Below are 27,977 nucleotides of genomic sequence, written 5' to 3' on the forward strand. Positions count from 1 at the left end.
GATTGAGAGCGACCACCTTACTGTGAAGGTAGCAAACTTGTACTAAATTTGGAGAAGTTAGAAATTATGGTCTTATATGGAGAGTGCTATGGCCCATGGGCTCACGAAGAGTCGGACACGACTAAACAACAACATGGAGAGCATATAAGTGGGTGATAAGTGGAGACACCATTCAGCTAGATAAGTAGTTTAAATGCCTAGGCATTTATTTTGATTATAAGGCTGACTGGGCGACCCACAGAGACCCATCCTTAATGCTGCCCAAAGCAGTTTGTCAAGGATCACACATTGCAGGATCCCCTTACGAAACAGCAGCCATTCATGGTGAAAAACAGGACAAGCAGGCTCTGCAAAGACCTGATCTCAGAGCTTGCAACTTCCAATTTTGCACAGCTAATTAGCACCCTGTTGAGGTTTTATCCCTTGCCATTATAGATATAGAAATAGATATATCCGCTTATTTCACATGGGAGCTGCTTGGAGGACAGCTGGTTCAAAGGCAAGTTTGAAATGCAATGATCTTTTTAATTTATAACAGGAAGGATTTTTTCCTGCAGGACCTCATCCTCTCCATGGGCTGGCAATCTCCAATCAGCAAGCTGTCAGTTATTTCTGACAGTTACCTGGTTTCCCAACCAATCAGAAGCAGGGTATCAGAAGCAGTTGCAAAACAGCACCCCCTAGCAATGGCCACTTGGGTACTACAGCTGTCGATGCTTGCTACATTGTATCTAAGGTTGCTATTTTATAACCAGTTGAGTTTTAAAGGTAAAGGTGTTGGCATACACACTGAAGACCTGGCCTCCAAGCCCCCCGGTTAGCATCTGCCAGGTGTCTTCTCCCTCCGGTGTAGCCAACTGGAATCGGTCCAATTTCTCTGTGAACTTGGACACGTTATCTGCAGAGTCCACTCCAGCGTTTAGCGTGGTTGGCAGCAGCAGCAACAAGAGGAGACACAGAAACGTTCTCTTGCATATTTACAAGCATTTATTCAGCAAGACCAAACGTGTCTTTCTTCATCAGCATAAGCATAGCAAGTGCGTACTGCATAGCAAATACAATAAGCGCAAAACGGAAGTGTACAATCATGTGACACACAGCAACACTTTACATGCCTGTTCCTCTTGAGGTGGAACGGAATCCTAACAAAAGGGACCCCTGACCATTAGGTCCAGTCGTGACAGACTCTGGGGTTGCGGTGCTCATTTCACGTTATTGGCTAAGGGAGCCGGTGTACAGTTTCCAGGTCATGTGGCCAGCATGATTAAGCCGATTCTGGCGAATCAGAGCAGCACATGGAAACGCTGTTTACCTTCCCGCAGTAGCAGTACCTATTTATCTACTTGCACTTTGAGGTGCTTTCGAACTGCTAGGTTGTCAGGAGCTGGGACTGAGCAACGGGAGCTCACCCCGTCGCAGGGATTCGAACTGCTGACCTTCTGATCAGCAAGCCCTAGGCTCTGTGGTTTAACTCACAGCACCTTTTAGTCTCCTTTTATTCAGTAGAAAGGTATGGAAATTCATATAAAATCACTACTGTGGTGGATTTTCATAATTCCAACATTTCTTTGCTTTGAGAGACATTGGATTGACTCAGGATCTAATCAAAGAACAGCTATCACCTTCATAATGACTGTGAAACTTCTCTTTGTCCTGTGGAATGTAACAGGGAGGGGGCAAGAAGAGGCCAGGAGCAGCTGGCCAGGTACTCAAATTTCTACCTCTGGACCCCTACTTTTTGTGATGTATCAATGACATATTAGTGACATATTAGTGGTGTATCTTTAGGGGTGTACCTTGGTGGTGGGATGCTAATAAAAAGGGAAGACCCCCTTTGTTCAGGGTCTCCATCTTGCTTCACCTTGTTGCAGGTGGGGCCCTGTCGCGACAGTACTTTCTTTAATAAAGGCCAAGCCTACTGGCTGCTGTTTTGCTCTGATATGCTTGGTTGGGGTCTTGTTTTGTCCAAGGGAGCCCTCAGATTTTCTGTTAACAGTAGACAAGGGTTGCTGTTGGGAGACGCCTCCCAATGTTTGCATTGAAAGATCCTCTTTGAAGCGCAGTTGTGGAGCCAGCCATTGGGGGGGGGCGAAGACATTTGCTGCCTGAGAGGAACCAGAGAGGAGTGCTCCCCCCCCCCAAAGCAGCCTTACTGGGACACTGAGCAGTTACCTGGGGACAACTATCTTCTCCCCACCAAAAAAGAAAGGCAGCCTCCCCAACACTGTTTTATAGATTGAGGCACATCCAGCAGCAGGCTGGACAAAAGCCACGAAAAGATTGCCTTTGTTAAGACAACACAGATCACACCGCCATTCAGATCAGAAGCAAACCAGAAGCCCTTCAATAATACGCATTGTGGTCTGCTGGCAGGAGGATTTCCTAGGAGCATCTCCACTTGCAAAGCTGGAGGGAGGCTTTCCACCCTCAGGGCCCAGAGGTGGCTCCTGCCTTGGGGCAGCTGGTGGATTTGGAAGAAGTTGACCCTTAGCACTCTTGGTTTCGGACCTGCCTGCTTCCACATTATTGTTTCTCCCTTGTGTCATTTTGGGGGTAGCATTCTACACACACTTGTGTCACTGTGCCCCCCCCCCACTGCTTTGAGATGCTCTGGTACGGCCCCTTCTTGCCTGTGCCCCCTTCCCTCCTCATGCAAGACGTGCAGCTAGGAACAGAGCCTTTCCTTGTTATGCCACTAAATATCCCTTTTATTTCTCCTGCCACAAAACGTACCTATGCACAATATATCTATACAGTATATCAAAACAACAGATGAGGGTTTCAAGGTTACCTTGGGCATATAAGTAGGTGCTTTCAATCTTTCTGTGTCTTCATGGTTCCATTATTGCAATTATAACAGTGGGAGTTATGCTAATCTAACTCTGCTTCCAAAGCAACACCACCAATCTCAGTTCCACTTTGTGCAACTCTCCATTCCCACATACAAACATTTCCAACTCCCTCCACCAAACACCAAAACCATCTCACTCTCAGTCAATCCTCATTCAGAAGCAACACTCCAGACGCACACACTCCCCTCCCTATCTAACACTACATTAAGTATTATATTATGCTTACTTTTCTGAAATGTTACCCTCATTACTTTAAAAACAAGTGTAGACAATGTTACATACAAACAACAGCTCACATACGATGCATGCATTTAAGATTGATTTCCTGTTATTGATGTGAGAGAAATTGTCAACTCGTAGAGAAACAGATTCTACACTCTAAAAAGTGTTCCATAATAACCAAAGCAGAATCTACAATCCTTCTATTTAAACCATTTCTCTTCTTTAATTGATGGCTTGTAGAGTTTCCACTCTTACAGCTCTTACCCCTCAGAGTCTTTTGATGGTTTGTAAGACTTCCACTTCAACTGAACCTCTGTCCGCTTCCTTGGAATTATATGGTTTCTCCCCCGTGTGAGTACGTTGATGAAATCGAAGTGTTCCACTCTGACTGAAGCTCTTTCCACACTCTGTGCATTTATATGGTTTCTCCCCCGTGTGAGTCCGTTGATGAATTCTAAGGTGTCCACTCTGACTGAAGCTCTTTCCACACTCGTTGCATTGAAATGGTTTCTCCCCCGTGTGAGTCTGGTGGTGTAAATTCAGGTGTCCACTCCTCCTGAAGCTCTTTCCACATTCCATGCACTTAAATGGTTTCTCCCCCGTGTGACTCCGTTGATGAATTCTAAGGTGTCCACTCTCACTGAAGCTCTTTCCACACTCGATGCATTGAAATGGTTTCTCTCCCGTGTGAGTCCGTTGATGAATTCTAAGGTGTCCACTCTCACTGAAGCTCTTTCCACACTCGATGCATTGAAATGGTTTCTCTCCCGTGTGAGTCCGTTGATGTTTTCTAAGGTTTCCACTCCCACTGAAGCTCTTTCCACATTCCATGCACTTAAATGGTTTCTCCCCTGTGTGAGTCTGATGATGTAAATTCAGGCTTCCACTCTCACTGAAGCACTTTCCACATTCCATGCATTTAAATGGTTTCTCCCCTGTGTGAGTCCGTTGATGAATTTTAAGTGTTCCACTATCAGTGAAGCTCTTTCCACATTCCATGCATTTAAATGGTTTCTCCCCCATGTGAGTCCGGTGATGTTTTCTAAGGTCTCCACTCTGACTGAAGCTCTTTCCACATTCCATGCACTTAAATGGTTTCTCCCCCGTGTGAGTCCGTTGATGAATTCTAAGGTGTGCACTCTGACTGAAGCTCTTTTCACACTCCATACATTGAAATGGTTTCTCCCCCGTGTGAGTCTGTTGATGAATTTTAAGTTTTCCACTGTCAGTGAAGCTCTTTCCACACTCCATGTATTTAAACGATTTCTTTGTTATTCCCATTGGACAAGGCCCACCATAATTTTGACTGCCTTCTCCATTGTCCTTTTTCGACGGGGGTGGGGGAGAGAGAAATTGTTTTCTAGGAAAAGAACAAAGGGATATTACACACATCAATTAGCACCTATTTTTATTTTAACATCTCGTACATCTCCTGTCCCCCATATGTTCCAAATTTTTAGGAAAGGCACATGAAATAATGTTAAATAATTGTAATGCATCATCAGCCTTTCCTAACCCTTAATCAACGTTAATGAAGCAGCATTATATTAGAATACGGTTGAACTGTGGGGTTTACTTTCTATAAAAAGTGTTTTCTCACAGGAAAGGGAGCTGCCAAGGGGAAGGCAGGTGGCAAAAAGCCCTGACAATTTTTTGCTGCACGTTGGACTTTGCAGTCGGAGGTTCATTTTTCTATGGCCACGCTTCGCAAGACGAAGCGGCAGCCATAGAAAACCTCGTCGTCTTGCGAGGCAACCTCTGATCGCAAAATCCATTCGTCTAGCAAAAAATTGGTCTTACAGGGCATTCGTTAAGCGAGGCACCACTGTATATTTGTAGATAACAAACCACCTGAAGTCTGTGACTCTATGGTTAGCTCCTATAAAATGGGACGTGAGCGGTGCCTCTACCACTTGGTTTGCAATGCGGCTTTTGTGCTCTAATATTCTAGTCTTTACCGTTCTTATTGTGCTCCCTATGTACCATAGGCTGCATTTGCATTGGATGGCATATACCACGCCCCGAGAATTACAGTTCGTAAATGTATCTAGTTGAATTACTTTATTGGTGTTCGGGATGGTAAATTCTTTTTGTTTGATGGTTAGGCTACATATGGCACAACGCCCGCATTTAAAATGACCTTTGATCTTACTTGCCTGAGGTTGGCTCTCGCTGGTCATATCCACATGTACTAAAATGTCTTTCAGATTCTTGGTTCTGCGGAAACCAATGTGTGGAGGCATACTTGGACAACCTGGGATTTCTTGTAAAATGTGCCAGTGTTTTCCAATAATTCTGGCTATTGAGTTGGATAATGGGGTAAAATCTAAGGATCAAGTTAGGAGACGATATTTAGGTTTAGATCGTTCTGCAAAGAGTGTACCAGTATATCTAGGGCCTAGGCCTATTGTGCGTCCTTGCCTGTGCTGTTCTTATTATTTGTTGAGGATAGCCTCTGTTCGCAAATTCACACGCCATTTGGTCAGTGGCGTAGCGTGGGGGGGCCAGGGGGCAGCCGCACCGGGCGCAACATCTGGGGTGGGCGCGCGCTCGCGCTCGCAGCTCTCTGCCCTTGCCTGGCTCACGCAGCCTCTTTAACCCTATCGGGGCTTCCCACTTGCCGGCTCCGAAATGGTGGACTTGCCGAGGCTGGAAGAGTTGGGTGGCAGAGGCACGGACAGCCCAGCCCTGATGGGGTTAAAGAGACACGCTTGCTGGGAAAGAGAGAGGTGGGCGCGGCTGCGAGAAAGGGCAGCTTTTGAGGAGCCGCTGAAATGGTGTTGCTGCTGCTGCTGCTCCCGCCTCTCCTGCTCGGGAGGCAGAGGTGGGGACGAGCGGGAGAGGTGTGTAAGGGGTGGGGGCTCGTCTCATTCCTAGGGGGGAAAGAGGGGTAGGAGGGTGGTCGAGTGCTCTTGGTTCGCTTTATTTATGAGTTCTGTGTAGCAGAGGGGAGCTGGCACTGGAATTTTGTGAATCGGTTAAAATCTCAATTTTATATTAATTGTTAAAGTAAAGCCTCCTTGCTGGCTGCTTTTCGTTGATCAGTCCATTGTAACACCAGCGGGTTTGGAATGCACACCTATCTCTCCATCGCCTTTGTGAAAACGGGTTTCCTCAGTCTTGGAGTCCCATCTGTTACTCATTCATAAAATGCATAAGGTCCTTTTTCCTGCCCCCTTTTGATGACAGGACGGAGGAAATAACAATTAAATGTTGGGGTGTTTTGACCTTTTGTTTGAATGATAAAAAAGTGGTTTCCTTTAACAAGATCTACCATTTGAAGTGTATTCCACAGGATGCAAGGCTGTTTTCCAATCCAAACCTGATAGTGACTTTTCTCTTTTATTTTCTCTTTCCACCCCTTTCCCCATGCTTCTCTCTCTCTCTTTCCCCAATCCCCACACTCCTCCTCCCCCCAAATTCCTTTTAGGATTTTCAGTTTTCGCCTCGCTCCCCCCCCCTTCACGGTGTTTCCCTCTCAAACTGGTCCTCCTTTTCTTCTATCCCCCCCATCCTCATTGCATCCTTCTTTTCTCTGCCCCCCTTTGCCACACACACACACACACAGAGAGAGAGAGAGAGAGAGAGACAGACAGACAGACAGACTTTGTTTGTCCCCCCTGCCCCCTTTCCTCGCATGTCAGAACTGGAGCTTGAATAAGTTCTTCTTTCTGCTCTGCTACAATATAAACCTACCCTTCACATTCTTGAGCACTGTTCTTTCATTCACCCTCCTTTTTTGCTTGCTTCTGTTCTATAGCTGCAATATCAGCTCTCTCCCCCTTCAATACATACTTCAATACAATAAATCTCTTGCTGGTTGGTGCTGATTCAAAGTCTCTTGGAGGGCACCAGGTTGACAAAGGCTGCTTTACACAGCTGTGACAGTATTAATGCAACAGGATTTTAAAAATAAAAGGGGGGAGGTTCACAACTCAGTGGTAGAACACATGCTTTGTACACAGAAAGTCCCAGGTTCAGTCAATGACACAGAATCATAGATGGCACGACTATAGAATCATAGAGTTGGAAGGGACCCTGAAGACATCTAGTCCAACCCCCTGCAATGCAGGAATTCAGAGACCACTCAGATAACTTTTTTTAAAATGTGGATCTTGAATTGAAGTTGTGCCCTGCAAAGTAACACTTACAATACATCTTGCATTGCTAGTCTTTCCAGCCTGAATTTGTAATAGCAAATATCTGCCTCTCATCTCATCTTGCCATGCAGCTGATGAAATGGTTCATGAAAGCCACAGTCTTGTGGTACTTTAACGACTACCAGTGCATGTATAGATTTGCTTCTCTAAATTTTTTTTTTATGATCACTCATCACTCAATAAAGTGTTTGAAAATAAACTTGTATTTAGATGCATTTTACTTTAATTACATCAGTATTTTCATAACAAACAATACATGTGCTTAGGGGGTAAGGGTTTCTTTAACTAATCTAGTGGAAGAGACTCGAGTGCTAAAATCCACGGGTTAGGGGGCGCAAATTACTTGCCTTGCCCCGGGTGCTGACAACCCACGCTACGCCACTGCATTTGGTTGCAGTTTATGTTTTAATCCTTCAGAGTGGTAGAATTTATTTTAATTCTCAAAAATTGTCTGTATGGTAAATTACATTTAAGATGAAAAGGATGAAATGATTTGTAGTGCAGATAAGACAGCCTATCTGTAGGCTTTCTATAGGTTCTAGTTGCCAGTTGGTTAGTGTTATCCCGGTATACAACTGTATCCAGAAAGATAATGTGTTGACTATGATAATGGGTGGTAAATTGAATATTGGGGTGCATCTCCTGACACCATGCAAAAAAACTATTAATCTTATTGACATTCTTAAAGACCAAAAATAAATCATCAACGAACCTTTTATAAAATACACTGAAACAGAAGTCACCAGACCCCTATATATAGTGGGAGGGTGGGAGGGGTATTACTCAGAAGGGTGGTGGGAATGGGTGATGGGCTGATAGGTGTCTTACGTAAACCTGTTGACGACCACAGATTGGTCTAGATACCAATCATAATCCCAGGGAAATTTCTCAAGAACCCTTAAGATCCAGTTTCACCAACACTGAGCCCTAGAGCAGCCTTTCTCGACCTTGGGTCCCCAAATGTTGTGGGACTACAATTCCCATCATTCCTAGCCATCAGGCCAGGGGTCAGTGTTTATGGAAGTTGCAGTCCAAGAACATCTGAGGATCCAAGGTTGAGAAATGCTGCCCTAGAGGAACCTTCTATGATGAGGTGAGGCATCTCTGACCCTCCAGATGTGGTTGGACACAAAGTACCACCTGCCAAAGCAAGGATGGCCCATGGCCAGGGATGATGGGAGTCTTATCCGTATAAGACGACTGGGCGTATAAGACGACCCCCGACTTTTGAGAAGATTTTCCTGGGTTAAAAAGTAGTCTTATACACAGGAATATACAGTAGTTGGACACACTTTCTCCTTCTTCCCCCTCTTCTGAAAATGCTGAATATCTGTATTTTGATTCCTCCTTCCTCCATGATCTCCAACATCTTCCTGGTGGTGCAGTCCAACCAACTGCACACATTCCCAAATCATTCTGAACCTCTGACTTCCCAAGGCTGCTATATTGTGTCTAGGACACTGGCAATGGGACAGCACCTTCCACTGGATGAGAGGATAGAGGGTTAAATCAGGGCAGGCCAAATGGCACTCAGCTCAGTCCCCTCCTTGCCCCTCTCTGCATCTGCTGCCTGAGGGGGCTGCCTCAGTCTCCCTCACAGTGGAGCAGGCCCTGAGAACACCCTTCTCTTGCCCCCCCCCAAAATACAGAAAACATAACAAAGACGACAAGGTCACCGTGGAACATAACAACAACAACAACAACAACAGGTTGTAACTCACTTTGGGCTGCCCTGGGCAGGAGAAAGCAGCTAACAGATTCAATAAATAAATAAAAAATAACAATTGCAATAATAATTACACAGGCTGGGGGGGAGGAACCCCACCCATTTCCATAACAATCTTCCCAATCCCTTAAATCCCACAGATTTAAGAGATCTGAAATAGTGGCAATAATGGAAACCTGGTGGAATGGAGAGAAGGAGTTGGGCACAGTTATCTCTGGGTAGGGACCCTTTTGATCTTTCTCCACAGAAACACAGGCATATGGGAGAGACTAGTTGATGAGACAGAAGCCTCAAAGGGTGGAAATATTACAGTGGGCTTCCTCCCTTTTCCCTTTCCCCCAATGGTTGGACTCGTTATAACAGCCCCCAGCGCTCCCTTCCAGCTGCTGATCTGGGACTTATGGCAGGGCAAGGACTGAGCTTCAAGGGAGGAGAGGGTGGGTGGATCAGGCCTCCTGTTCAGGGATCTCTCCCTGGTTGCCTTGAAGTCATGGCAGATTCCTGGGCAGGAGGGAGAAGTCAAGGCAGGCAGCCCCCAAGTCTCTCTCTCTTTCTCCAAGATGGCTTCGATTCCTCTCCCAGGGATGCTTCCCTTTCTCCCCAGCCCCCTAAGTTCGTCTGCCCTCCTTCCCTGGGGGTCCCCTTTGCCCAGAGGCCCCATGGCCGGCTCACCCTTCTTGCCGAATTGCTCCCAAGTGCTCCCACCACTCCATCCGGAGGAGCCTCGACAGAAGGGGAGGGAGGGAGGAGAGGAGGGAGATGGGGGGGGTCTCTATTCAGGCCTCTCTCGCCTCCTTTAACCCTTCCATGGACTCCCTCTTTGATTCTCCACACAAAGGAGCGTGGAGTCAAAAGCGCCCCAGGGATTCTTGCCAGGGAAAACCCTGAACTCGCAGAGAGAGGCGCGGAACTGGGGCCTCGGTTCAAGTCTCAGTCCTTCAACAGAAGGAAGGGGGAGGGGGGCACTCCCCTACTTTCCTTTCATCCCCCCCACCTCGCCCCAAATCCTGTCCTCCCTTCCCAGCTTCCCTGTTTGTAGATTAAGGGGGAGAAAAGCACATCCTTCTCTCACCCGCCCCCCCAATATATAGATATATTTTGCACCTTTTTCCCCTCCTCCTCTGCAGACCTGCTCCTCTTTCGGGAATGTGGATGGCGCCCCTCCCCCTCCAACCTTTATTCCCCCCTCCCCCTTCCCAACCTTCCTGCCTCTCTATGAAGCCGAGCTCACTGACCCATGAGGAGGAATGAATGACCCCTCCCTCCCAGAACGCACAAATTCTCATTCAAAACAAGCTCCGTTATGCTGTTTTTTTTTTTTTTGCTGAGAAGGTCCTAGGTTCGATCCCCGGAGCTGGCAGGGAAAGAGACGCGCCCCCCCCCCCAACCTCCGGGGCACGAAGGTGGCACAGTTTACATTCCCTCTTTTAATCCCTTGCCGGGAGAGGGGGGAGTCCGTTCATTTTCACACCCCTTACACAACGTGGGGGAGGCAGGGCCATGGCGTGGGGTGTCCCCGTTACAACAGCCCTGCAAAGTAGACCGGATTTGTGGGGCTTGGAACAGTAATTTACGACAACCCTAAAAGGTAGCCCAGTGTCGTCATTACGGGTGCCTTTTAAAAATAGGGGCTGGTGTTTGAACTTGGGCTTTGCTCATGAGGGGGGAGGGGCGCAGCTCAGTGGCAGATGTACCCCTCATTCGGCTCCCGCTATGAGGGTGAGACCCCCTCCTGACTCGCACCAAGATCCTTCAATGCAGGTCATGTAGCGGCGCCAGTTCTAACAGCCCAGCCCAGGCGAACACAGGCAGGTCTGGCTCCCCTCGCGACGGATCCCTCGGCAGGAATCCGTGGGGCGCTCCGGCCTTCCGGCGAGTGCGCCTTTCGCATCTTTCGGTGGGGGAGGGAAAGAGAGGGAGTCCATGCAGGGCCGTCTTAAGCTCATCCAGCGCCTTGGTGCAAAGATCCCTCCTGTGCCCCCTCCCTTTCCCAAAATTTAGAGCTCGGGGCCCAACTTGCGGAAGGTGGTGACAGGAGGCATGGTGGCGCCAGACAAGGCCATCCCCACGAAGGGCGCCGGCTTATAAAGCTGCCGCCGGCTCCCCGGAGACCCTGCCCATGGCTGCGCCTGCCTCGATCCTCGGAGCAAATAAGCGCCAAAGCTGCCCTCCGGGGCTCTTCGCTGCCCGGCCACCGACAAGCACTTGCCACAAGGGCGGCCCCTCGCCTTGCCAAAGTTAGCTCCAGTGCCTTGCCGCCGTCACGGGCAAAAAAACCGGGGTTGGAACAGTAATTTACGACAACCCTAAAGGGTAGTCCCAGGGCCGTCTTAAGCATATCCGGCGCCGTGGTGCGAAGATCCCTCCGGCGCCCCTCCCCCCTTTCCCAAAGTTGTTGACCTTTTTAGAGAGCTGACACCACACTTACATATTATCTCTGCTTGGGGAAAGAAAACAGGAAACATAAACAAACTATTTTTGTTGCCCATTTATTGTGTGCCGAGGTCCCCAAACCACCCCTCAAAGTAAAACACACTCCACACATACAAGCCTGCGATTTACACATGGTTTACAAGCCATAAGGAACACCATTTCAGATAAAATCACAGAGGACTTTGCTACCAAACTCTGCCATTTTGTCCTTACCCACAACCACTTCAAATTTGGTGAGGACCTGTTCCTCCAGATCAGCGGCATAGCCATGGGCACCCACATGGTCCCACAGTATGCCAACATCTTCATGGCAGATTTAGAACGTTTCCTAAACTCCCACCCACTCAAACCTCTCTTGTACCTGCGATACATTGACAATATTTTTATTATCTGGACACATGGTCAACAGACCCTGGAAACCTTCCACCAGACATTCAATGACTTTCACCCCACCATCAACCTAACAAATGAACCAATCTATGCAAGAAATACGTTTTTGGGACACTACTGTAAAAATACAGGATGGGTGTATAGACACCAACCACCTTATACCGAAAACCAACTGACCGACAAACATATCTACATGCTTCTAGCTACCATCCCAAACATACCAAACAATCCATTGTATATAGCCAGGCCCTACGTTACAACCGCATCTGTTCCAACTCTACAGACAGAGACTGTCACCCAAGAGATCTACAGCAAACCTTTTTAGAACTAAAATATCCACCTGATGAAGTTAAACAACAGATCAACAGAGCCAGACTGATACCCAGCGAGAACTTGCTGCAAGACAGACCCAAAAAAGAAAATAACAGAACACTAGTAATCACATACAGCTCCCAAGTTAAAACAGTAAAAACCTCTCCTAGACAATGACAGCTCTCTTTTTCAAGCTCTGGGAGGAAGACCTTTCATTGCCTACAGACAGCCACCCAATCTTAAACAACTCCTCACCCACAATAACACAACCACCAGGAGGGCATGCCAGGATCTGGGAAAAAGTAGGAGGCAGTGGAATGGGGGGGGGGGGCAGAAAGCAACCCACCCTTCGTTGTGGCAGGGAACTCGCTTGCCACACCAGAAAAAGCAGCCTGCCACCGCCGGGTAGGCGCTTAATCACAGTAATTACAAAGGCAATAAACTGTTTACTGAGAAAGCAACAAATTGCTGAACCTTTGAATGCCACTCGGGCCCCGGGCAGGACACACAACTGCTGCTTCCCAAGGGAGGCGCCAAGACATAGGTAAACTGTGGAATTCCTTCCTACTGGAGGCAGAAGCGGCCACCAACTCGGACAGCTTTAGAAGAGCAGTGGGCAGATTTGTGGAGGGTAAGGCTTCTCAGTGGCTACTGGTAACCTTGGGTCTGCTCTGCCTCCACAGTCGGAAGGGGCAATGCTTCCGAAGACCAGTTGCGGAAAACTGCAGGAAGGGAGAGGGCTCTTGTGTTTGGATCCTGTTTGTGGGCATCTCACTAACATCTGGTTGGCCTCTGTGAGAGAAGGACGCTGGCCTGGTCCAGCAAGCTCTTCTTAAGTTCAAACCAAGCCCATTTCTTTGCATAGCACAACAGCCAAGGCTCTCCGTCCCCCCAAAAGACCTGCAACATTGCTGTAGGCTGCTGCCTTGCTGGGTCAGAAACGTAGGAGGCCCACCTGAGCGAGGGATGGTGAGCACCCAGGGCCACCCTTGCAGGTGTCGCTGGGCTCCAGCTCCCATCAGCCCCTGCAGCCAGCACCCTCCAGGATCGGGGGCAATGCTGGGAGTCAGAGCCCAGTCGCAACCCCCTGCCAAGCAGGAAACACCATCAAAGCATTCTTGACATATGCCTGTCAAGCCTCCGCTTAAATACCTCCAAAGAAGGAGACTCCACCACACTTCTTGGCAGCAAATTCCACTGCCGAACAGCTCTTACTGTCAGGAAGTTCTTCCTAATGTTTAGGTGGAATCTTCTTTCTTGTAGTTTGAATCCATTGCTCCGTGTCCAATTCTCTGGAGCAGCAGAAAACAACCTTTCACCCTCCTCTATATTACATCCTTTTATATATTTGAACATGGCTATCATATCACCCCTTAACCTTCTCTTCTCCAGGCTAAACATACCCATCTCCCTAAGCCGTTCCTCATAAGGCATTGTTTCCAAGAAGAATTAACAAGAATAATGTAAGACCTCAAGCAGCTAAAATAGCAACCGGCTGAAAGCAGAGCAAAACTTGCACCAGCTCTCTAAACATCTGGACAGGATAAAATGTTTTGGGTGACCAGCGAAGAGAGTACAGGGAAGGTGACCACCTGCTGTCAAGAGGCAGGGAGTTCCAAAGTATAGGCATTAGGGTGGGTCATAAAAAACTTTTTTTGGAAAATGTTTCCTCCCTTGATCTTATATCAGGCGTATGGTATAAACATAGTCTAATTTCAAATTTGGGACAAATCGGTTAATATTTAGACCCTGCTCCTACAGATTGAAATTTTGCCTCACTACGAGTGATGAAAACATAGGAATTTGACTCATTTACTCTCAGTATGTTAAATTGTGAACTAATAAACATAAATTTTAGATTTTATGTAGAGCAATAATAGTTGCATACTATTATTTTATGCAATATTTATTTATTTAAGATGAAACATGTTGATAATTTACATGAAAAAACCAATGTTTTTGAACAAATTATATGGAACAATTAAGCAAACGGTGTACTAAACAAGTAAACATAAACAATAAACAATAAAACACCACTCATATTATGTGTTGCATCAAAACATCACATTATACTTCAGAGGGATCCCTGAAAAGGGGGGTCCACTTCCCCCACCCCCTACATGGCTCAGGTCAGCTGTTGCCTGACATTCAGGGTTTATATACTGTACAGGTAGAAGGTAAACGACCCCTGGACAGTTAAGTCCAGCCGAGTTCGACTATGGCATGTGGTGCTCATCTCACTTTCAGAGCCAGAGAGCTTTCCAGCTCATGTGGACAACTTCTCATGAGCTGGTACAAATTCCAGAAGAACTACACAAAATCTACAAGGAGACTCACAGGAGTGTGGAACAAGCTTCAGTCAGAGTTCACACTTTACTGTATTTCAACAGACTAGTGAGAGACTGGTGGTGGTGCTTTGGAAGCAGAGTTGGTAAGATTATTACCTCACTCTACAACAACACTCTACAACACAACCCACCTTCAATAACTTACCATGCCACCTTACCCCACTACCCCACCCGACACCCACCCCACACATAACTCCCACTTCATAAAACCTGACGGCCTCCATCTTCCCCTCCATCTACAACACCGCCCACCCTCAAAAATTTATTAAAATTCCACCCAGGAGATCCAACCGCCCCGCCATCCACCGCAAACTTCATACACCATAACCCCCATCCTCACCAAACATAACTCCCACCTCGGGACCCCTAACCACCTACATATTACCCTCAGTCTACAACACCACCCACCAAACCCACCCCACCCCCTCCATATTACCCTCACTACAACTCCCCCCTCCTAACCCCTACCCCCCTACATAACTCCAACCTCGGGACCCCTGACCACCTCCATATTGCCCTCACTCTACAACACAACCCACCTTCAATAACTTCTTACCATGCCACCTTACCCCACTACCCCACCCGACACCCGCCCCACACATAACTTGTACCTCATAAAACCTGACCGCCTCCATCTTCCCCTCCATCTACAACACCGCCCACCCTCAAAAATTTATTAAAATTCCACCTTCCCCATTACCCCTCAAATCCACCACACACACGTAACTCACACCTCGGGACACCTGACCACCTCAATATTACAATGTGTCTATAACAACACCCACCCTCAATTACTTCCTAACATTCCACCTTACCCCACTACGCCCGCCACAGAACTCCCACCTCATAAACCCAGATCGCCTCCATGTTACCCTCAATCTAAAACACCACCCACCCTCTAGAACTTCCTACCATTCCACCTTCCCCAATCCACCCCCACACCCCAACACACACAGAAATCCCACCTCGACACCCCACACCACCTCCATATTACCCTCGCTCTACAACACCACCCACCAAACCCCCACCCCCTCCATATTACCCTCAATCGGTGGGGAGCCCAAATAGGGGTCAGGGATAGGTAAAGCCTTCCCTGGTTGGGGTGGGGTGGGGGTCAAAATAGGGGGCATGGATAGGTAAGTCCTTCCCTGATTGAGGTGGGGGTGGTGGAAATAGGGGGCAGGGATAGGTAAGTCCTTGCATGGGTGGGGTGGGGGGGGGACCGCAATAGGGGACAGGGATACGTAACCCCTTCCCTGCCTGGGTTGTGGGGGACCAAATAGGGGACAGGGATAGGTAAGGCCGTCCCCAGATATAGTGGGGGGACCTAATACGAGACATGGATAGGTCAACCCTTCCCTGCCTGGGGTGGGGGTGGGACCAGAATAGGAGACAGGGATACCTAATGGGTCAATACAAAGTGGGGGGGGGGAGACACAGGGATACCCCTATCTAAACATAACACACACAAAAAACAGGGGGACTCTGACGGTCAGGGGAGTCTGAAGGGGGACTCTGACCCTCCATTTAACAATCTGAGGCACAGCAACGCGTGCAAGGTCCAGCTAGTAATAATAATAAAAGGTGTTATCGAGTCTTTTGATATCATATTATTAGAAGAAAGGTGGGTTCATTAGGAAATCTGTTTGGAGGGATAAAAATCATATTCCCTTTTAGCCCACAAATAGAACATCATGGGCCCGTTAGAAAGTGGGATTAACCTTTATTTGTGCAAGGGAGACTAAATTTAAAGTGAGTCCCCTCCAGACATGGGATGACATTGCCCAGGCATTTCTATTGGGTTTTTAAGATTTAGTCCTAATCATACTTAATGTATTTATTCCTCCTTGCCCTATTGGGCTACTCGAACCAACTCACTTTATTTCTTGAGGAATTAGAACTGGAATTCCACACCATTGGCTTGTTAACGGCAGGTGATTTTAATGCAAGCGTGGGCAAGGGCAATCTTGAATTTCTGAGGGAGCTAGGATTTGACACTGTGTACCCCTTGCCTAAACGTTTCTCTGACCCATTATATTCTAAAGACTCCTATATAAATGACTCTGGAGTCGGTCTTGCCAAACTGTACATGAGTTTTGGCAGACTGATCTGGAATGGCTCATTGCCAGGCAACCCAGCCAGGGGAGTTCACATACATTTCTGGAAGAGGAAATAAGTTAAATCTGAGGCTCCTCTGCACTAAGAAACCAGGTTGAAACCTTCGGGGGGGGGGGGACTGGATTGAGAGCGACCACCTTACTGTGAAGGTAGCAAACTTGTACTAAATTTGGAGAAGTTAGAAATTATGGTCTTACCGGTATATGGAGAGTGCTAGGACCCAGGTGGCGCTGTGGTTAAACCACTGAGCCTAGGGCTTGCTGATCAGAAGGTCGGCGGTTCGAATCCCTGTGACGGGGTGAGCTCCCGTTGCTTGGTCCCAGCTCCTGCCAACCTAGCAGTTCGAAAGCACGTCAAAGTGCAAGTAGATAAATAGGAACCGCTACAGCGGGAAGGTAAACGGCGTTTCCGTGTGCTGCTCTGGTTTGCCAGAAGCGGCTTTGTCATGCTGGCCACATGACCTGGAAGCTATACGCCGGCTCCCTCGGCCAATAATGCGAGATGAGCGCGCAACCCCAGAGTCGGTCACGACTGGACCTAATGGTCAGGGGTCCCTTTACCTTTATGGAGAGTGCTCTGGTCCATGGGCTCACGAAGAGTCGGACACGACTAAACAACAACATGGAGAGCATATAAGTGGGTGATAAGTGGAGACACCATTCAGCTAGATAAGTAGTTTAAATGCCTAGGCATTTATTTTGATTATAAGGCTGCCTGGGCGACCCACAGAGAACCACCATTAATGCTGCCCAAAGCAGTTTGTCAATGATCATGTTTCAGGATCCCCTTACGAAACAGCAGCCATTCATGGTGAAAACAGGACAAGCAGGCTCTGCAAAGACCTGATCTCAGAGCTTGCAACTTCCAATTTTGCACAGCTAATTAGCACCCTGTTGAGGTTTTATCCCTTGCCATTATAGATATAGAAATAGATATATCCGCTTATTTCACATGGGAGCTGCTTGGAGGACAGCTGGTTCAAAGGCAAGTTTGAAATGCAATGATCTTTTTAATTTATAACAGGAAGGATTTTTTCCTGCAGGACCTCATCCTCTCCATGGGCTGGCAATCTCCAATCAGCAAGCTGTCAGTTATTTCTGACAGCTACCTGGTTTCCCAACCAATCAGAAGCAGGGTATCAGAAGCAGTTGCAAAACAGCGCCCCCTAGCAATGGCCACTTGGGTACTACAGCTGTCGATGCTTGCTACATTGTATCTAAGGTTGCTATTTTGTAACCAGTTGAGTTTTAAAGGTAAAGGTGTTGGCATACACGCTGAAGACCTGGCCTCCAAGCCCCCCGGTTAGCATCTGCCAGGTGTCTTCTCCCTCCGGTGTAGCCAGCTGAAATCGGTCCAATTTCTCTGTGACCTTGGACACGTTATCTGCAGAGTCCACTCCAGCGTTTAGCGTGGTTGGCAGCAGCAGCAACAAGAGGAGACACGGAAACGTTCTCTTGCATATTTACAAGCATTTATTCAGCAAGACCAAACGTGTCTTTCTTCATCAGCATAAGCATAGCAAGTGCGTACTGCATAGCAAATACAATAAGCGCAAAACGGAAGTGTACAATCATGTGACACACAGCAACACTTTACATGCCTGTTCCTCTTGAGGTGGAACAGAATCCTAACAAAAGGGACCCCTGACCATTAGGTCCAGTCGTGACAGACTCTGGGGTTGCGGTGCTCATTTCGCGTTATTGGCTAAGGGAGCCGGTGTACAGTTTCCAGGTCATGTGGCCAGCATGATTAAGCCGCTTCTGGCGAATCAGAGCAGCACATGGAAACGCTGTTTACCTTCCCGCAGTAGCAGTACCTATTTATCTACTTGCACTTTGAGGTGCTTTCGAACTGCTAGGTTGTCAGGAGCTGGGACTGAGCAACGGGAGCTCACCCCGTCGCAGGGATTCGAACTGCTGACCTTCTGATCAGCAAGCCCTAGGCTCTGTGGTTTAACTCACAGCACCTTTTAGTCTCCTTTTATTCAGTAGAAAGGTATGGAAATTCATATAAAATCACTACTGTGGTGGATTTTCATCATTCCAACATTTCTTTGCTTTGAGAGACATTGGATTGACTCAGGATCTAATCAAAGAACAGCTATCACCTTCATAATGACTGTGAAACTTCTCTTTGTCCTGTGGAATGTAACAGGGAGGGGGCAAGAAGAGGCCAGGAGCAGCTGGCCAGGTACTCAAATTTCTACCTCTGGACCCCTACTTTTTGTGATGTATCAATGACATATTAGTGGTGTATCTTTAGGGGTGTACCTTGGTGGTGGGATGCTAATAAAAAGGGAAGACCCCCTTTGTTCAGGGTCTCCATCTTGCTTCACCTTGTTGCAGGTGGGGTCCTGTTGCGACAGTACTTTCTTTAATAAAGGCCAAGCCTACTGGCTGCTGTTTTGCTCTGATATGCTTGGTTGGGGTCTTGTTTTGTCCAAGGGAGCCCTCAGATTTTCTGTTAACAGTAGACAAGGGCTGGGGTAGGGAGACGCCTCCCAATGTTTGCATTGAAAGATCCTCTTTGAAGCGCAGTTGTGGAGCCAGCCATGGGGGGGGGGGGGAAGACATTTGCTGCCTGAGAGGAACCAGAGAGGAGTGCTCCCCCCCCCCCCAAAGCAGCCTTACTGGGACACTGAGCAGTTACCTGGGGACAACTATCTTCTCCCCACCAAAAAAGAAAGGCAGCCTCCCCAACACTGTTTTATAGATTGAGGCACATCCAGCAGCAGGCTGGACAAAAGCCACGAAAAGATTGCCTTTGTTAAGACAACACAGATCACACCGCCATTCAGATCAGAAGCAAACCAGAAGCCCTTCAATAATACGCATTGTGGTCTGCTGGCAGGAGGATTTCCTAGGAGCATCTCCAGTTGCAAAGCTGGAGGGAGGCTTTCCACCCTCAGGGCCCAGAGGTGGATACTCTCTTGGGGCAGCTGGTGGATTTGGAGGAAGTTGACCCTTAGCACTCTTGGTTTGGGACCTGCCTCCTTCCACATGATTGTTTCTCCCTTGTGTCATTTTGGGGGTAGCATTCTACACACACTTGTGTCACTGTGCCCCCCCCACTGCTTTGAGATGCTCTGGTACGGCCCCTTCTTGCCTGTGCCCCCTTCCCTCCTCATGCAAGACGTGCAGCTAGGAACAGAGCCTTTCCTTGTTATGCCACTAAATATCCCTTTTATTTCTCCTGCCACAAAACGTACCTATGCACAATATATCTATATATCAAAACAACAGATGAGGGTTTCAAGATATCCTTGGGCATATAAGTAGGTGCTTTCAATCTTTTTGTGTCTTCATGGTTCCATTATTGCAATTATAACAGTGTGAGTTATGTTGCTGCTCCTAAAATATTAATCTAACTCTGCTTCCAAAGCAACACCACCAATCTCAGCTCCACTTTGTGCAACTCTCCATTCCCAGATACAAACATTTCCAACTCCCTCCACCAAACACCAAAACCAGCTCACTCTCAGTCCATCCTCATTCAGAAGCAACACTCCAGACTCACACACTCCCCTTCCTATCTAACAGTATATTAAATATTATATTATGCTTACTATTGTGAAATGTTACCCTCATTACTTTTAAAACATGTCTAGACAATGTTACATACAAACAACAGCTCACATACGCTGCATGCATTTAAGATTGATTTCCTGTTATTGATGTGAGAGAAAGTGTCAACTCTGAGAGAAACAGGTTCTACACACTAAAAAGTGTTCCATAATAACCAAAGCAGAATCTACAATCCTTCTATTTAACCTAATTCCCTTCTTTGTGTTAATTGATGGCTTGTAGAGTTTCTACTCTTACAGCTCTTACCCCTCAGAGTTTTTTTTAATGGTTCGTAAGACTTCCACTTCAACTGAACCTCTGTCCACTTCCCTAGCATTTACCGTGTTTCCCCTATTTTAAGACACCATCTTATATTTATTTTACTCAATAAAATAAGCATATGGCTTATTTTCAGGGGGTGTTTTATTTTTTTATTACCTTAAGTACCATATGGTTCTGGGCGCCTACCACCTCCTGCTGCACAGAGGCAGCAGAAGAAAGAAAGAAAGAAAGAAAGAAAGAAAGAAAGAAAGAAAGAAAGAAAGAAAGAAAGAAAGAAAGAAAGAAAGTTTTAGGAAGATCCTGCCTTTTCCTGTCCCTATAAAGTTGTCTCATCACCCGCCCAATAAAGACCTACCAAGTGCCATAACAGGATCAGGGGCCAACCTGGTAGGACACTGGGGGAAGAAAGTGAAAGGCTGTAGCAAGTAGACAGGGCTGGTGAAGAAATCTCAGCCTTTTACCAGGGGACGCTGTGGCTTTGAACGACTCCGAGAAGCGATCAGATGGGTTTCCTCCCCCGCCCACTTGAACAAACGTCCCTTCCCTGCTCTGCTCTGTTGCCTCGCTCACCTGCGCTCCAGTGTCTGATTAAATGAGAAGGAAGTGTGGGAGTGGAGGCTGCAAAGCTCTCCCTTTAAGAGGCAGCCTGCAATGGCAATTTCAACAATTAGTCATTGCAGGCTGCCTCTTAAAGGGAGAGCTTCACAGCCTTCACTCCCAAACTTCCTTCTCGTTTAATCAGACACCGGAGTGCGGGGGGGGGGGCAGAGAGGGAAAGAGGACCGCTGAAAGAGGACCGCTGAAAAGGGAGAGTAATAAAGAAGGATGGGGCGGGGAAGGTTCGCGGAAGTGAGAAAGCGAGCGAGGCAACAGAGCAGGGAGGAGAAATTACAATGGTAATTTCAACAGTTGCAGGACGGCATTCCACAGCTCTCACGCTTCTCATCTTGCTCACATTGGTGGACTTGGGGTGCCGCTGCCAAACACCCATTAAACTCGGAGGGGGAACCTTGAGAATCTGGGACCGTTCTCCCACCCCCTGATCGGCAAGGGAGGGCTTGTTTTCTCCTCTCTCTCTCTCTCTCTCTCTCTCTCTCTCTCTCTCTCTCTCTCTCTCACACACACACACACACACTCTTTCTGCCGTCTGCTCTCCATACCAACTCATCAACCCAAAAAACAAGGGGACAGAGGAAGCCTTTGCTGTTGCTGGATCCTGGAGGCAGCTGGCTGGGGTGCTTGGCGGTCTCGCTCTGCGGGGCTCAGGAATATAGCTTGTTTTCGGGGTATGCCTAATATTTCACAAATGCTTAAAAATCCTGCTATGGCTTATTTTATGACTACGTCGTAAAATAGGGGAAACACAGTATACTGTTACTTCCCTGTATGAGTTTGTTGATGTTTTCTAAGAACTCCACTCTGACTAAAGCTCTTTCCACATTCCATGCATTTAAATGGTTTCTCCCCCGTGTGAGTCCGTTGATGGCATCTAAGGTCTCCACTATCACTGAAGCTCTTTCCACACTCCATACATTTAAATGGTTTCTTCCCCGTGTGAGTCTGATGATGTAAATTCAGGCTTCCACTCCCACTGAAGCACTTTCCACATTCCATGCATTTAAATGGTTTCTCCCCTGTGTGAGTCCGTTGATGTTTTCTAAGGTTTCCACTCTCACTGAAGCTCTTTCCACATTCCATGCATTCAAATGGTTTCTCTCCTGTGTGACTCCGTTGATGAATTCTAAGTGTTCCACTATCAGTGAAGCTCTTTCCGCACTCCATGCACTTAAATGGTTTCTCCCCCGTGTGACTCCGTTGATGAATTCTAAGGTGTCCACTCTGACTGAAGCTCTTTCCACATTCCAGGCATTTAAATGGTTTCTCCCCTGTGTGAGTCCGTTGATGATTTATACGGTTTCCAATAGTAGTGAAGCTCTTTCCACACTCCATGCATTTAAATGGTTTCTCCCCCGTGTGACTCCGTTGATGAATTCTAAGTTTTCCACTCTCAGTGAAGCTCTTTCCACATTCCATGCATTCAAATGGTTTCTCCCCTGTGTGAGTCCGTTGATGATTTATACGGTTTCCAATAGTAGTGAAGCTCTTTCCACACTCCATGCATTTAAATGGTTTCTCCCCCGTGTGACTCCGTTGATGAATTTTAAGTGTTCCACTATCAGTGAAGCTCTTTCCACATTCCATGCACTTAAATGGTTTCTCCCCCGTGTGACTCCGTTGATGAATTCTAAGGTGTCCACTCTGACTGAAGCTCTTTCCACATTCCATGCATTGAAATGGTTTCTCCCCTGTGTGAGACCGTTGATGAATTCTAAGGTGTCCACTCTCAGTGAAGCTCTTTCCACACTCCATGCACTTAAATGGTTTCTCCCCCGTGTGACTCCGTTGGTGAATTCTAAGGTGTCCACTCTGTCTGAAGCTCTTTCCACACTCCATACATTTAAATGGTTTCTTCCCCATGTGAGTCTGATGATGTAAATTCAGGGTTCCACTCCCACTGAAGCACTTTCTACATTCCATGCATTCAAATGGTTTCCCCCCCGTGTGACTCCGTTGATGAATTTTAAGTGTTCCACTATCAGTGAAGCTCTTTCCGCACTCCATGCACTTAAATGGTTTCTCCCCTGTGTGACTCCGTTGATGAATTCTAAGTGTTCCACTGTGACTGAAGCTCTTTCCACACTCCATGCATTTAAATGGTTTCTCCCCCGTGTGAATCCGTTGATGGCTTCTAAGGTGTCCACTACCACTGAAGCTCTTTCCACACTCCATACATTTAAATGGTTTCTTCCCCGTGTGAGTCTGATGATGTAAATTCAGGCTTCCACTCTGACTGAAGCTCTTTCCACACTCCATACATTTAAATGGTTTCTCCCCCAGGTGAGTCCGTTGATGAATTCTATGGTTTCCAATAGTAGTGAAGCTCTTTCCGCACTCCATGCATTTAAATGGTTTCTCCCCTGTGTGACTCCATTGATGAATTTTAAGTGTTCCACTATCAGTGAAGCTCTTTCCACACTCCATACTTTCAAATTGTTTATCCTCTCTCTTTTCACACTCCATGTATTTAAATGGTTTCTTCGTTATTCCCATTGGACATGGCCCACCAGAATTTTGACTCCCTTCTCCACTGCCTTTTTTCGACGGGGGTGGCGGGAGAGAAAATCCTATTTGTTTTCTAGGAAGAGAACAAAGGAATATTAGACACATCAATTAGCACCTGCTCTTATTTTAACATCTCGTACATTATCTCCTGTCCTCTATGTGTTTCAAATTTTTAGGAAAGGCAAATGAAATAATGTTAAATAATGGTAATGCAAAAGTGATAAGGACCTAACAGAAGCAGAAGACATCAAGAAGAGGTGGCAAGAATACACAGAGGAATTATACCAGAAAGATATGGAGGTCTCGTACACCCCAGGTAGTGTGGTTGCTGACCTTGAGCCAGACATCTTGTAGAGTGAAGTCAAATGGGCCTTTAGAAAGCACTGCTAATAACAAGGCCAGTGGAAGTGATGATATTCCAGCTGAACTATTTAAAATTTAAAAGATGATACTGTTAAGGTGCTACACCCAATATGCCAGCAAGTTTGGAAAACTCAGCAATGGCCAGAGAATTGGAGAAGATCAGTCTACATCCCAATTCCAAAGAAGGGCAGTGCCAAAGAATGCTCCAACTACCGCACAATTGCGCTCATTTCACACGCTAGCAAGGTTATGCTTAAAATTCTACAAGGCACGCTTAGGCAGTATATGGACCGAGAACTCCCAGAAGTGCAAGCTGGATTTTGAAGGGGCAGAGGAACCAGAGACCAAATAGCAAACATGCGCTGGATTATGGAGAAAGCTAGAGAGTTCCAGAAAAACGTCTACTTCTGCTTCATTGACTATGCAAAAGCCTCTGACTGTGTCGACCACAGCAAACTATGGCAAGTTCTTAAAGAAATGGGAGTGCCTGAACACCTCATCTATCTCCTGAGAAATCTCTATGTGGGACAAGAAGCTACAGTTAGAACTGGATATGGAACAACTGATTGGTTCAAAACTGGGAAAGGAGTACGACAAGGTTGTATATTGTCTCCCTGCTTATTTAACTTATATGCAGAATTCATCATGCGAAAGGCTGGACTGGATGAATCCCAAGCCGGAATTAAGATTGCCGGAAGAAATATCAACAACCTCAGGTATGCAGATGACACAACCTTGATGGCAGAAAGTGAGGAGGAATTAAAGAACCTTTTAATGAGGGTGAAAGAGGAGAGCGCAAAATATGGTCTGAAGCTCAACATCAAAAAAACCAAGATCATGGCTACTGGTCCCATCACCTGGCAAATAGAAGGGGAAGAAATGGAGGCAGTGAGAGATTTTACTTTCTTGGGCTCTTTGATCACTGCAGATGGTGACAGCAGTCACAAAATTAAAAGACGCCTGCTTCTTGGGAGAAAAGCAATGACAAACTGAGACAACATCTTAAAAAGCAGAGACATCACCTTGCCTACAAAGGTCCGTATAGTTAAAGCTATGGTTTTCCCAGTAGTGATGTAGGGAAGTGAGAGCTGGACCATAAAGAAGGCTGATCGCCGAAGAATTGATGCTTTTGAATTATGGTGCTGGAGGAGACTCTTGAGAGTCCCATGGACTACAAGAAGATCAAACCTATCCATTCTGAAGGAAATCAGCCCTGAGTGCTCACTGGAAAGACAGATCGTGAAGCTGAGGCTCCAATACTTTGGCCACCTCATGAGAAGAGAAGAATCCTTGGAAAAGACCCTGATGTTGGGAAAGATTGAGGGCACTAGGAGAAGGGGACAACAGAGGACGAGATGGTTGGACAGTGTTCTGGAAGCTACGAACATGAGTTTGACCAAACTGCGGGAGGCAGTGGAAGACAGGAGTGCCTGGCGTGCTCTGGTCCATGGGGTCACGAAGAGTCGGACACGACTAAACGACTGAACAACAACAATCATCAGAATTTCCTAACCCTTAATCAACGTTAATGAAGCAGTATTATCTTAGAATACAGTTGAACTGTGGGGTTTACTTTTTATAAAAAGTGGTTTCTCACAGGAAAGGGAGCTGGTCTATGTCCATGAACCTGCCCACTATTCATCAGGGTCCTAAGTTCATCCTCTGTACAATAATCCTCCACCCCTGCCAGTGTGAGCACATTTGATTTATAGTGTTAGGGTCTAGATAAAAATAAAATAGAAAAATTCCTTCCAGTAGTTCCTTAAAAGGTAAAGGGGACCCCTGACCATTAGGTCCAGTCGTGCCCAACTCTGGGGTTGCGGCGCTCATCTCCTTAGAGACCAACTAAGTTTGTCATTGGTATGAGCTTCCGTGTGCATGCACACTTCGTCAGATACACTGAAACAGAAGTCACTAGACCCTTATATATAGTGGGAGGGTGGGGAGGGGTATTACGCAAAGGGTGGTGGGAATGGGTGATTGGCTGATAGGTGTGGTAAACCTGTTGACGACCGCTGATTGGTCTAGATACCAATCATAATCCCTGGGAAATTTCTCAAGAACCCTTAAGATCCAGTTTCACTAACTGCCAAATAACACTGAGCCCTAGAGCAGCCTTTCTCGACCTTGGGTCCCCAGATGTTGTGTGACTTCAATTCCCATCATTCCCAGCCATCAGGGCCAATGGTCAGTGTTTATGGAAGTTGCAGTCCAAGAAGATCTGGGGATCCAAGGTTGAGAAATGCTGCCCTAGAGGAACCTTCTATGATGAGGTGAGGCATCTCTGACCCTCCAGATGTGGTTGGACACAAAGTACCACCTGCCAAAGCAAGGATGGCCCATGGCCAGGGATGATGGGAGTCTTATCTAGTTGGACACACTTTCCCCTACTTCCCCCTCTTCTGAAAATGCTGAATATCTGTATTTCGATTCCTCCATGACCTCCACCATCTTCCTGATGCAGTCCTACCAACTGCACACATTCCCAAATCATCCTGAACCTCTGACTTCCCGAGGCTGCTATGTTGTGTCTAGGACACTGGCAATGGGACAGCCCCTTCAACTGGATGAGAGGGTAGAGGGTTAAATCAGGGCAGGCCAAATGGCACTCAGCTCAGTCCCCTCCTTGCCCCTCTCTGCATCTGCTGCCGGAGGGGGCTGCATCAGTCTCCCTCACGGTGGAGCAGGTCCTAAGAACAGCCTTCTCCCTGCCCCCCAAAATACAGGAAACATAACAAAGACAACCTTGGAGTGTCACCATAGAATATAACAACAACAGCAGCACCACCAATTGCTGGTAAGTCACTTTGGGCTGCCCTGGGCAAGAGAAAGCAACTAACAGATTCATAAAATAAATAAAAATAACAATTGTAGTAATAATTACACAGGCTGGGGAGGGGAGGAACCCCACCCATTTTCATAGCAATCTTCCCAATCCCTTAAATCCTACAGATTTAAGAGATCTGAAATAGTGGCAATAATGGAAACCTGGTGGAATGGAGAGAAGGAGTTGGGCACAGTTATCTCTGGGTAGGGACCCTTTCGGTGTTTCTCCACAGAAACACAGGCATGTGGGTTAGGCTGTAGTTGACAAGGCAGAAGCCTCAAAGGGCGGAAATAATAAAGTGGGCTTCCTCCCTTTCCTCTTTCCCCCAATGGCTTGACTCGCTATAACAGCCCCCAGCGCCCCAGGAAGCTGCTGATCTGGGACTTATGGCAGGGCAAGGACTGAGCTTCAAGGGAGGAGAGGGTGGGTGGATCAGGCCTCCTGTTCAGGGATCTCTCCCTGGTCGACTTGGAAGTCATGGCAGATTCCTGGGCCGGAGGGAGAAATCAAGGCAGGCAGCCCCCAAGTCTCTCTCTCTTTCTCCAAGGTGGCTTCGATTCCTCTCCCAGGGATGCTTCCCTTCCTCCCTCAGCCCCCTAACTTCCTCTGCTCTCATTCCTCCACCCCCGAGTTTCCCCTTTGCCCAGAGGCCCCCCTGGGAGGCTCACCCTTCTTGCCAAATCTCTCCCAAGCGCTCCCACCTCTTCATCCGGAGGCAGGAGGAGCCTCGCAGGAAGAGCAGGGAGGGGGGAGATGAGGGAGACGGGGGTCTCTATCCAGGCCTCTATCGCTTCCTTTAACCCCTTCCATGGACTCTAATTCTCCACACAAAGGGGAACCAGGATCGTGGATTCAAAAGCGCCCCAGGGATTCTTGCCAGGGAGAACCCGGAACTCCTAGAGATGCGCGGAACTGGGGCCTCAGTTCAAGTCTCAGCCCTTCAACAGGAGGAAGGGGGAGGGGCACTCCCCTACTTTCCTTTCATCCTCCCACCTCGCCCCAAATCCTGCCCTCCCTTCCCAGCTGCCCTGTTTGTAGATTAAGGGGGAGAAAAGCACATCCTTCTCTCACCCGCCCCCACAATATATAGATATATTTTGAACCTTTTTTCCCTCCTCCTCTGCAGACCTGCTCCTCTTCCGGGAATGTGGATGGAGGCCCCTCCCGCTCCAACCTTGGCTTTCCCTTCCTCTCTCCAAACCTTCCTGCCTCTCTAGGAAGCGGAGCTCACTGACTCATAGGGAGGAATGAAAGACCC

At 47.3% G+C, this 27,977-nt stretch overlaps 2 protein-coding genes across 2 annotated transcripts in view; one reads left to right on the forward strand and one right to left on the reverse strand.

Moving 5' to 3' along the window:
* Positions 1-27,809, reverse strand: LOC132591686 (zinc finger protein 709-like). The gene is made up of 4 exons (XM_060271174.1): positions 26,638-27,809; positions 21,831-23,602; positions 13,844-13,847; positions 1-4,134 (listed from the first exon to the last, which is right to left on the reverse strand). Exons 1-4 carry the CDS (start codon positions 26,811-26,813, stop codon positions 3,342-3,344), a joined length of 2,745 nt encoding a protein of 914 aa, XP_060127157.1. The 5' UTR covers positions 26,814-27,809; the 3' UTR covers positions 1-3,341.
* Positions 21,515-27,977, forward strand: part of LOC118077457 (uncharacterized) — a 37,454-nt gene continuing 30,991 nt past the window's right edge. The window contains exon 1 of the mRNA XM_060271166.1: positions 21,515-21,641. The gene's annotated coding sequence lies outside the window, so the exon portion shown is untranslated. The remainder of the gene's footprint in view (positions 21,642-27,977) is intronic.

This window comes from Zootoca vivipara, chromosome 2 (assembly GCF_963506605.1).
Source record: "Zootoca vivipara chromosome 2, rZooViv1.1, whole genome shotgun sequence".
In the NCBI taxonomy this organism is placed as follows: Eukaryota; Metazoa; Chordata; class Lepidosauria; order Squamata; family Lacertidae; genus Zootoca; species Zootoca vivipara.

What these genes read in the sequence shown, in the direction of transcription:
- LOC132591686 (XM_060271174.1), bottom strand. Translation starts at nt 26,813, where the DNA reads ATGAAAATGGGTGGGGTTCCTCCCCTCCCCAGCCTGTGTAATTATTAC. An exon ending in TTCTATGGTGACACTCCAAG is followed by an intron (nt 23,603 to 26,637) that starts GTTGTCTTTGTT and finishes TTCTCTTCCTAG; the next exon opens with AAAACAAATAGGATTTTCTC.